Source organism: Erigeron canadensis, chromosome 2 (genome assembly GCF_010389155.1).
Source record: "Erigeron canadensis isolate Cc75 chromosome 2, C_canadensis_v1, whole genome shotgun sequence".
Classification (NCBI taxonomy): domain Eukaryota; kingdom Viridiplantae; phylum Streptophyta; class Magnoliopsida; order Asterales; family Asteraceae; genus Erigeron; species Erigeron canadensis.
Window position 1 is genome coordinate 24,414,694 of NC_057762.1, and position 11,883 is coordinate 24,426,576.

The 11,883-nt window shown below is 32.8% G+C and overlaps 1 protein-coding gene across 1 annotated transcript; it reads left to right on the plus strand.

The window, feature by feature from the left end:
• Nucleotides 1-3,536: 3,536 nt before the first annotated feature.
• Nucleotides 3,537-10,778, plus strand: LOC122588613 (aspartyl protease family protein At5g10770-like). Its single transcript, XM_043760763.1, has 2 exons — nt 3,537-3,735; nt 9,237-10,778. The coding sequence occupies exons 1-2, from the start codon at nt 3,567-3,569 to the stop codon at nt 10,490-10,492; spliced, it is 1,425 nt and encodes a 474-aa protein (XP_043616698.1). The 5' UTR covers nt 3,537-3,566; the 3' UTR covers nt 10,493-10,778.
• The last annotated feature ends 1,105 nt before the right edge of the window (nt 10,779-11,883 follow it).

Below are 11,883 nucleotides of genomic sequence, written 5' to 3' on the forward strand. Positions count from 1 at the left end.
CACGGTCTGAATGTTGGGATTTCTGATTCGAGTTTTCCTTAAGGAGTTATGATTTTCAGTAGTTTCTGCAGTTCTTGAATCTTGTTTCTGGTGTTCAAGAAAAGATTTCTCGAGGTGAAAAATCCGAGATTGATGGCGTTAATGATATGCTTTCGTTTGATCCCGATGGTTTCGACTCAAAACTCGAGGACGAGGTTTTGTTAAAGAAGGGGAGAATGATGAGGAACATTCTAGAATTATATCTTTATATATTAGACTCTTAGCTACCTAATATATTTAATTTAGTTGCTAAACTTTATAGTTTCTTACTCATAAATTTCCTCTATAAATGGGATCTAAGTTTGGTTAGACAATCAGTTTTTTGATAATGATATGAAAAGTCTTCCTTCTTCTCTATACACAATTGTGTGTTTAGTGTGTGAAATCACCTTGATTATCAGTATTCTTTCTTGAATCAATGATAATTAGAAGAGTTGTTTTTGGGTATTCTTTAAATTAACATGTCCAATTATTTATCCCTTTTTCTCCTTACATCACTAGACCTTACCGTTTAGGATACCGTGTGATGAATTGATCAATCCTTGGGGACCATATTTGCTAGTCTCAGGTGAGTTCGTAGCCCTTACTATTTGCATGCTTTTTGGGTGGAAAGATACTTGCTATGTGCTAATGTGTTACGCTGTAAATTACACTTATAGTATTTACGTGCATATGTTTTCGTGGTAGTACATGTTCATAGGTAGACATGTACGTATATTGGTTGTAATAGTGTGAACATTGTTGAACGTATAAGATTGTTGTAGCTTATGCTAGGATGATCTTCTGATATGGCATATGATACTTTGATGGACTTATAGGATTAGAGTTTGGTACTGGTATACTTAATAGACATTGGTTGGGTGGAGGAAAGCCGCCGGTATCACCTGTATACAAACCCTGCCAATACCCAAAAATTATATCAGTACTGAGGTTTGACTGGTGATTAACTGGGTGATCTTGATACTTGGGACGCGTTCCCATTAATTATCTGTGCGATACTTGAGTTTTGGGCGTAGTTCCCATGGTGATTACTTGATTCTTGGGCGTAGTTCCCATGGTGATTATTTGATTCTTGGAAGTAGTTCCATATTGTTTTTTGGTTATTGGGTTGTAATCCCATCTAAACACTAGAAATACTAGTTATGTGCCATCAAGGATACAATCTACTAGAAACGTTTAAAAGATTCCACATGGTTTTCATTTGATATAAATATGTTATATTGGTTTCGTATCCTTGTGTGATCTTGATGTTGATAGATGTTGTATGGCGATAATTGTCAGGGGCGGATCTAGCTTATACCAAGGTAAGTCCTAGGATCTACTTAAATTTATATAATTTTCTGAAAATCTATAGTAATTTTACTTAGGAACTACCTTAAGTTTGAGCAAGGACCTACCTTACAGAGTTACAGACTCTTTAGACTGGGTTTTACTAGTTTATAGCTAAATTTGAAGAAGATGAAAAAAAGGATGCTAAGTGTATTCTAATGGAGTATTGGTGTTTAGATCTCTCGTTGAAGAAGATGAGCCAAGTAGCCCCCCACCCTTATTATTTATTACAACTTTCAGTATTGACCTTGTTACTTGAATAAAAGTTTATATTCAACCCTTCTAATTTCTAGTATATACTCGATGTACAATTACTTTAGTTAAGTATATTTTTGTTTAGAACGGTAATAAAAGAAACTGTACAATTTTTAGTTAAAACATGCATATATATAGTGACAATATAAGATTGAATTTAGTATTACTTATTTGTTTAAAGAGAGGTTAATGGACTTACGAGATTAATACGGTTAAAGTTTTTTTTGTTTGTAAGCTTATTTTTTTAATTTAAAATTCATTAAATATATATTTTTGATTATAGTAATAACTAACTTATCAAACTAAATTTACGTATTTAGCGTAACCATGATATATTGACTTTGTTTTAAAGAAAATTCATCGTTATTGTTTGAGAATATGTTCTTTTTAGCTAGATCCATTTTAAATAAGGACTTATTTAACTAAGATAAAAGAAGTTATCTAAAACTTTCAACATAATAAAAAAAATTTCTTATATTATAGTACTATCAAGTTAGATTGTGTCTTATTTTTTTGCAATTAGTGTACTCATGATATAGGCTATAGATGGTGTTAGTGTTGACCCGACCCGACCAATTAACACACTTTTTCGATTTAACTAGGACCTACCTAACTCAAAATCCTGGATTCGCCATTGATCATTGTGGTTGTGATCTAGACATATGATGTGTTATATGTTGTATGATTCTTTTGATTTTTGGTGTAGTTTTCGGATGAGAAACTCTTGATATTCCAATGTGGTGGAATATCTCCCAGTGCGGGACTTCTCTTGCTCAGCTATTCGATACTCAGTTTTTTATGGATGTAATTATGTATATAGGTGTATATACACTAGTATCGAATCTATGGCTCAACTTGAAACTATGTGATCCTACGATTTCACCAACCTAGTGTTGACATTTTTTAGTATCTTTTCAGGTATACAAGAAATCGCTTGCAAGCTAGGATTTGAGGCCTATACTTGACTTAATGGATATCTGGTTGCATCGCAGATCTTTAGATTCGGGCACGATGCCTTGGTTTGTTTTACCTTGTATGTGATTCTTATTGATATATCTTGACTTGTGTATGTCAACTCGTAGTTTTGTATGGACATCATGTAGTTTCTTTGAGTAATATCCATTTGCAAACTTGTTTCAATTAAATATATCTCATGTTTTCGCCACTGGTGGGGTGTTACATATTATCTATTTCTACCTTTTTCCCTCTATATATACACCTTTTTTTCCCTCTAAAGTACTAGCACGTTACCCGCGCAATGTGGCGGTGATCGTGGCGGCAACGATGTGGGGGGGGGGGACGACTATTGTTGGTAGATGAGACATCGAGTGGTGTAAATAATTGATATAAAAGGTTAATGGAGATATTTTTAAAGATAAAGGATTGATGGTTTAATTTAGTCATTAAATAAGAGGTTAGTGTTAGTAAAAATATTTTAAGGGGTGTTAAAGTGAAAATATTACATATTTTTTAACACTTCCAAAAATAAAATAAAATTCTTTTTATAATATATTATAGACTTATGCCCGCACAATACGACGACGGTGGGGGCAGTGATGGCGGAGGTGGTGGGCCGGCAGTGGGGACTACAGTGGGACGGCGGTTCGGTCCTAGGCCAGTTATACTTAAATTATCGCTTAAAACATGTTCTAGCCAACTGACCAATTGACCCAACGGGTTCGTTGTTAAAACATTGTTTAAAAGTACACACTCAAGTACGTGATTGAATAACAAAAAACAATTTGATAAGACAACTTAACCAACCCATCCTTTTTGTACGTAATAAAGTAGAGTGTCTCTTTTAAGAAACAATATTTTCGTAACATTTATATTTTTAAATTAGAATAGAAAGGTTCTAAAGTTTGAAAACGAGGTTATAGTGGGTATAAATAGCTTGAATATGAGGGTGTAAGAGAAGCATTATTATTATTGAGGAAGGAGAAATGACACCAACATCCAACTCTTTCATCCTATTTCTTTCTTGTTCTCTTTTCTTTTTTGCTCTTGCAAGAAACGAGTTTGTACATAAGCCAAATGAAAAAGCACTCCATTATCACAACCTTCAAACAAGCTCTTTCTTACCATCATCTACTTGTATCCTATCCGCTAAAGGTTGGTACTCTTTTACGAAACTTTTTCTCTTTTTTTTTTTTTTCTTTTTTCGATCGAATTTCTACTTCAAAGTGTTATTACATATTTACATAATAATAGTATAATTAAGGAGTTTTAAACTATGTCAAATACTTTAATGTATGATTTATTAATACTAAAATTGGAAATTTTGAGTGTCTTTGTAATTCTTATTATAAAATGTTTTTATTTGGAAAAAGCTATACATTTGGAAGTTGGTCTTATTTGAATTTGAGTATTATAATTGTTTTTAGAACTTTCTGTGGGTTATGGTAAGACACGGAAAAATAGACTGCTAAAATTATTTGTACGGTTATTTTTATGTACAACATTGTATTTCATATATATTATTATTCATAGCTTCAAGGGCTACGAATATAAAAAACTCTTTGACAAATATCGACTAATAATTATGCGTAATTAAGATACATCAAGAAAATATTGTCACTTGATAGAAACATCACAACTATTTTCTAAAAAAAAATCAGGAACATTTCTCAAAGCATCTCCCAGCTTTTTGTATCATAAAACCCATTTTGTGCACCAGACAACAACGTTTCATGATGCAAATACGTACATATATATACATATGCTACGGTCTACACAATTATATATATGTATGTATATATTAATATTTACACATGCATATTGTTTTTATGTGTTATTTGTAAGTTTGTAGTATATTTGTGCATGTGCTGAATGTCGTTTGTAATTAAATATGCGCGAAACGCCGAAACCTATTCTACAAGCCATGGTCACTTGATATAAGTAGAGTAAGTATTTCGATAAATTGGTCGTGACCTTTTTAGTGAACAAATTATATATATTAGTCAAAAAATTCAAATATATATATAATTAATAACCTATTGCCTATTAAATAAGTATATGTGTGTTATAATAATTAAAAATATGGATATTAATTCTTATTGAACAAATACGTGCTGTAAGTTTAATTGATAGCTTAATTACTATATACTTGTTACATGATTATCGAAATCGATTTATCACATTAACTGTGACCATATGCCTATATAAGTTGGAATCACAATACGTTAACAAAGTCAGCTCAATTGTAAATATGTTATATGTCATTGGTTATTTAATTTTATAGGTGTGAATTGGTTTAACTTTCTCGTGTTACAAGTCTGTGTGATTTTTATTTTTTTTTAAGATTACCTGTAACGTCTCATAATCTACATCTCATGTATAGTATAGAATACGTACAGAACTTCAACATTGTATGGTGAGGTATCACTGATTTCGAATATCAAGTTACTGTTAACAAAAAATGAGAATTTAAAAATTTTGAACTCTATTCAGAAATGTATCTATAATTAAGAGGAGCAATGCCTAAATAATCAATAACCAATGGATACGGTACCTAATAAATTGCGAGATCGATTTAACTCTAGCTAGGGAGCTTTTTAGTGTAACCAGATAATTATTAAATTTGATTTTGAAGAACTAGATGTTATATATTAACGTTTATTTGATCCAAAAAACCGGATTTTAAAACATTATCACAAATAACTAGTTGAAGATTTTGTGTCATGTTAAATTATTGTAAGGATGAAAGTCATCAATCTTAATTAGTTAACTTAATATAACTATATAGGTGTTATATATACAACTAGTACGAACTTTTTTCCATCAACTTCTATATATATGACCCAAAATTCTCTTCCAAGAATTGAACCCACCGATAAATAAATGACATTAACTTTTCATTGGTGATGCGTACAAACCTGAAAAACAATAATATATACATGTAGTATGTTTTACACTTCATAATTAAGACAAAGATGGGATACAGCCTTATTTGAAATGTTAGTCTGCCTCAAAGTTGTCCCTTTTATTCAACAAATGAATGGAAGGACTTGGACCCCTAGATAAAGGTAAGGTAACCACCACTACGAGACTAATGGGACTTTGGGACCATATATATATATATATATATATATTGGGGTGAGTTATATATATATATAGGGGTGAGTTAGATTAAAGACTTTTTATTTTAGGGACTGTTAGGGACTCGATCTAGAACGTTCATTTTCATCAGATCTAATCACCACTGATCATCTCCGGCGAGACTTACACATATGTAAGTACAACTTACACATGTATAAGTTGAATAAAAATTATGATTCGGAGCGGGCTTCGCCCTTAAGGATATTCATAAACCAAAGCTGGTGGAATGATAGGTCATTGAGGGTAATAGCCTGATAGGTCATAGTGTGATAGGTTATAGAGGGTGGTATGTCATAGGGGGTGACCGGTGATGGGTGATTTACCTAAAAAAAATTGTACTTAAAACATGTGTAAATCTCGCCGGAGATGGTCGCCGTCGCCGGAGGATCATGGTGGTGGTCGGAGATGATCATGGTGGTGGTGGCCGGAGAAGGAGGTAGAAGGAGTCCCTAATTTAACGTTTCTATATATATATATATATATATGGGAAGGGAATATGAGGCTGTTAGGTGTGAAATCTCTCACATTCATACTAACTTTTTAATATTTGTTATTTAATTAAATCACATGACCTCCTAATTTTTATGAATTAAAAAAATAATATATAGGTGTTCCACACCTTAGCTTAGCTCCAATATATCTACACGTCCACACCAATGTATACAAATTCTTTGTCCACACACTTTCATTAACCTTAGTATTATTATGTTTAATAGTGTCACAATAATTAAATACGGTGTCAAATCACATACCTAATCCATTTAAAAGGTGATTATTTATTTTATGTTTTGATTATGATATAATTAGGGAAAGGGAAAGCCAGCTTGAAGTTCAATGGTCACGTAATGTCTTGCTGTCTTTGACAATAACACTGTCATGATTCTATGTTCAAACTCAACACAATCGTACAGAAATATACATACTATAAACCACAATAATTTGTTAACCGTATAATATAATGTCTTTAATTTATCGCATAGGTTATAACGACTTTTGTGTTTTTGAAACATACACTGAACAAGTGTCGTATTAACTTCTTTACGAACAAAATAAGTTAGCTTAAATTATTATTAAACATATATAAATAAATAGACTTAAATAATTTTTGGGTTTCCGTAACAATATGAATTAAAACTCGAATTAAAAAAAGCTACATAAATACCATGACAAATTAAATTATGATATTTTTCTTCCTTCCAAACAAAATGATGGTGAATGATGAAAAGAAAAGCATATTGAACAATTGTGCGTGGTGGGTTGTTTACAATATTGCACAATGAAACAATAGTATATAAAATTACGAATTAAAAAATCTGTTTCTTGACGTCAGTGAGAGTGTATATACATGTACGGTAACACGGTATTCGTATAATCTCAATGCATGCCTGTATATATATTAAGGTGTTACTTATGGATCTAAGAATGAAAACTACGTGTGATCAAATTTAGTTTGAGAAAGAAAAGAACTTTTTTCTTATTCAATAATGGGTTAGGACAGGTATTCACAAAACATCATATATATTAAATCGATTTTCTTTCACTAAACAGGTTCTTTCACAAAGTACCTATTAACAATTGAGCGAAATTCTCTTAAAATGTCCTAGTTCTACCTTATGATAATATAAACTCAACTTCTATTCTCATCACTACCTTAACTACGAAAAAATGAAATGGATTTTATAACGGTACGTACAATTCTTACCATAGGAATTGTTTCTTGGTAGATTTTCTTTGTTCCTCCTTCTTCCCACTTTCAAGCTTCCTCCCACCATGCACAAAGAAAATAGTTTAATGGATTAAGTGCGATGAAATGTAATGAACTATGACAAAAATGTTATACTGTGTACGAACTAGCAAATTGGATATTTTGTGTTACGAACTTAGTAAAAATGTTCAAATTGTTTAATTAACCATGAACGAGTGAACGACCAATCAAAACTTTGCACGTGACAGCTCATATAGATTGTCACGTATACCATGTTACATGATTGATACACTTTACTAAGTTTCTAACATATGCAATAGTCAATCTAATAGTTCGTGCATACTATAAATTTTCAGACATACTTAGAATTTTTCAGTCATAGTGTTTTTTTTTTCTTTTTTGAAAGGTCAATCATAGTTAACTATATTTCTACGCATTTAATCCTAATTTAATTAAAAACCATTTGAACTAGATTTAGATTTTGTAATTAACCAAAAGGTAATCTTATTTGCACTCATGGTGATGAATTTTTACTATTACCGTCTAAGTTATCCAAGTTTTTTTTCTATAATACCACGGTGGTGTACACAATAATACCAAGAAATACGGCATAGCTTTGACAACTATATTCAACTTGAATCACATGATTCTTGATATCACAAAACATAGCTACCATGATTGTCACTATTATACAAAGTGTTTCTAAAATGGTTTCTTTTGTGTGGTTCATATGAAAATAAATACTCTATAATCACTTGGTATCAGAACTCACCAATTTATGAAATAGCTTGATCACTTAATTTCAATTATCTATTCACAACATGATTTTTCTGCATTTAAAATATAGAGCATAAAAATATCATAAAGTCATGGCCAATAAGATATTATCACTAGCCTAGTATGACAAAACTGTTTTGTTTTGTGGCTTATAGTTTTATTGAAGATTCACATGGGAAGGGTCCTTATGTTCATAAAATAACTAGTTTTTGTTTGTATAGTTTTGTCGGGAATCATAACAACCCCAATCATCAATAGTTTGTGAATCGACATCAAATCAAATGTGTCATAGAACATTTTGAATACCCGACCATTGTTTGAGTCGTTACGTGGATGACTAGCTAATTTTGCAATTGTTTTAGAATAAATCAGTATATTTAAACTCAAACTTGTGGAATAAAAGTTCATTGTATCTTACTACTACACTCTTAAGTTTGGTTCATGTATTCATCACTTAATGATTAAAATAAAGGGTTAAGTATTTGAAAGTGTAAGTAACTTTTGCATTTTTCTTATTGTGTGAATGTAACTTTCATTTGATTCATTGTATGTAACGAACCCGTTAAATTTGAATGATTAATGTAAAATTTTTACGTTGACCAATCAAAACTTCTACGTGGCAGCTCATATGGTGCGCCACGTATACACTTTTACATTAATCGTTCAATTTAGCGAGTTAATTACATACAATGAACCAAATGAAAGTTACATTCACACAATAGAAAAAATGTAAAAGTTACTTACACCCCTAGATACTAAACCCTAATATAAAAAACCGATTTAAACAGTCAAAAGCGAACTATATGAGATGTGAAATATAAACAGTAGTCAACTAGTCATACATCTACATGAGGGTAGAGACTGGCTACCGGCAAAAATATGTGTTATTAAAACTTATACTTTTCTGAAATTTTATAGTGAATTAAGGTCTCTATAACTGAACATAGGCTGATAACTTATGATATATAGGTAATGTGATTTGAACTCAATATAGTTAATTACTTAATGGATGGAATTTGAATCTATGAATCAGGTAACAAGAAAATAGGATCACTGGAAGTGGTTCACAAACATGGACCATGTTCTACCTTTAGTGAAGACATGGTCAAACCCTTGACAGTGGAAGAAATATTTACACATGATCAATCCAGAGTTGACTCAATCAGGGCTAGATTAACCATCAAGAAGGCTGAAACAGAACCACTTGGGTCCAAGGCCACACTCCCTGCAAAGTCAGGCAGCACAATCGGGTCAGGTAACTATATCGTGACTGTCGGATTAGGCACACCAAAGAAAGACCTTTCAGTCATTTTCGACACTGGAAGTGATCTAACTTGGACACAATGCCAACCGTGTGCCCGGTCCTGTTATAGCCAACAAGATCCCATATTTGCACCATCTGCATCAGCCACTTATAGCAATATTTCATGCACCTCAACCGAGTGCGCTGGACTCACTTCTGCAACTGGCAACACGCCAAGTTGTAGCTCAACGACATGTGTTTATGGCATTCAATATGGTGACCAATCTTTCTCAGTCGGATTCTTTGGTAAAGAGAAACTTACACTAACCTCAAAAGATATAGTTGATGATTTCTATTTTGGATGTGGTCAAAACAATCAAGGACTATTTGGAGGTGCTGCTGGGCTTTTAGGACTTGGTCGCGACAAGTTATCTATTGTATCACAAACCGCCGCACAATATGGAAAAGTCTTTTCCTATTGTCTCCCATCAAGGTCTAGCGCCACGGGCTATTTAACATTTGGAAAAAGTGGAGCTTCTAACAATGTTAAGTACACACCGATCTCTAGCTCACAAGGGAGCTCTTTCTATGGTCTTAATCTTTTATCTATATATGTTGGTGGAGCTAAACTAGCGATAAGCCCAACGGTGTTTCAATCATCTGGTATGATTATAGACTCAGGAACTGTCATCACAAGACTCCCTCCTACAGCCTACTCGGCTCTAAGAAAAGCTTTTCGTGCACAAATGACAAAGTACACATTGACCAAAGCGTTATCTATACTTGATACATGCTATGATTTTACAAACACTCCCACAATCACAATTCCAAAAATAAGTATGCTTTGGGGTGGGAATGTGTTAGTCGATACCGCGTCTTCAGGGATACTTTACGCTAATGGCATTAGTCAAGTGTGCTTAGCTTATGCTCCAAATGGTGATGATTCGGATATTGCCATATTTGGAAACACTCAGCAAAAGACACTACAAGTGGTGTATGATGTGAATGCAGGAAAAGTAGGCTTTGCACAAGGAGGATGTGCTTAAACAATTATATGAAGCAGAAAAGAAATACAAAGATACATGGCTATAAAGATAAGCAAAAAGATTGTTGAAATAAGGTATAGGTGTCAGTGTTGTTGATTTTTACCATGTTGGAATTTGTTCAACCTAAATGTAAATTGGATTGCTTTTGAATTTGGTAAACGAAACTATAATGATTCACGGAGAAAACAATGACAATCATGATACTTGTATCAACAAATTCTCATTGAATCAAATTGTATAATTATATCAACAAATTCTCATTGAATCAAATTGTATAGTTATGTCAGTTTCATATCTTGTGTTTCTAGTTTCTAATATACCTGCAAAGTACTTGCGGAATATAGCGGGATGAAATCTATTCTATTGAAAGTGTCCAATAATTTATATGGATGATACGATGATAACTTTTTTTTTAAAGAAAATTATATGTTTATTCATAAATATAGAAATTTACATAGAAATAAAAGGCAAACGGACAACAAGCTGCGCCGCCACTCCTTTTTGGATAACAAAACTAAGGCTTTTAAAAACTACATTCATCGATGGTGGCGTCATGACATTACTATGCATAACCCGTTGGACCCTTCCAAGTAGCTCGACGGCCTCAGGTGCAAGAAATCCAAAGGTATCAAATGCAAAAGGTATAAATACGTGTTGGTTGTCAAGGCACGCCTTCTCGTGTTTGGCCACTTTGCATGATGCAGCTTTCAAAGCAGCAAGACCGGCAGTGAAGCTGCACCTTAAGCCCACAAGAGGACAGACTCCTGTTAAATCCACACATGCATGTTTTCCCCCAAGTCCAACCAAAGACCAAAATGTCAGCAGGCCTGAGAGTAGATCTCCCTTCCAACGGTTCAGTCAAGAAATTCACTGGCGCTTCCTTCCGAGAAGAAATCCCAGCCCGTCTAAAAATGTCAAAGAGACAATTTTGATACTACTACAATAAAAATTCATTTCCTTTGAATTTTTATATATAGCCTTCATTTTTACGTTATACTAGACTTATGCCCACACAATACGGCAACAGTGGGGGTAGTGATGGCGGAGGTGGTGGTGGTGACGGTGGTGGGGACGGTGATGGGGTGACAATGGTGGTGAATGTAAAAGTAATTGATGTTAAAGGTGGTATTTTAGTTATTTTAAGTATTGGGTGATCAATACTGTAAATTATTTCATTAAAGGTATTATAGGTATATTAGATGAAGATGTTTAAATGAGTGAATAGTATTTTTGGATTTTCAAAGACAGAAAGTTTAAAAAAAAGTGGTTTGTTTTATTAAATAGTATAGATGCTTGTTATTGTCTACCAGTCAACCTAAAAGTTACACATGAATGATCATTTAGATAGATAAATAGGTTTTAAGTAAAATAAAATAAATATTAAAATAAAA

What these genes read in the sequence shown, in the direction of transcription:
- LOC122588613 (XM_043760763.1), top strand. Translation starts at nt 3,567, where the DNA reads ATGACACCAACATCCAACTCTTTCATCCTATTTCTTTCTTGTTCTCTT. An exon ending in TTGTATCCTATCCGCTAAAG is followed by an intron (nt 3,736 to 9,236) that starts GTTGGTACTCTT and finishes TCTATGAATCAG; the next exon opens with GTAACAAGAAAATAGGATCA.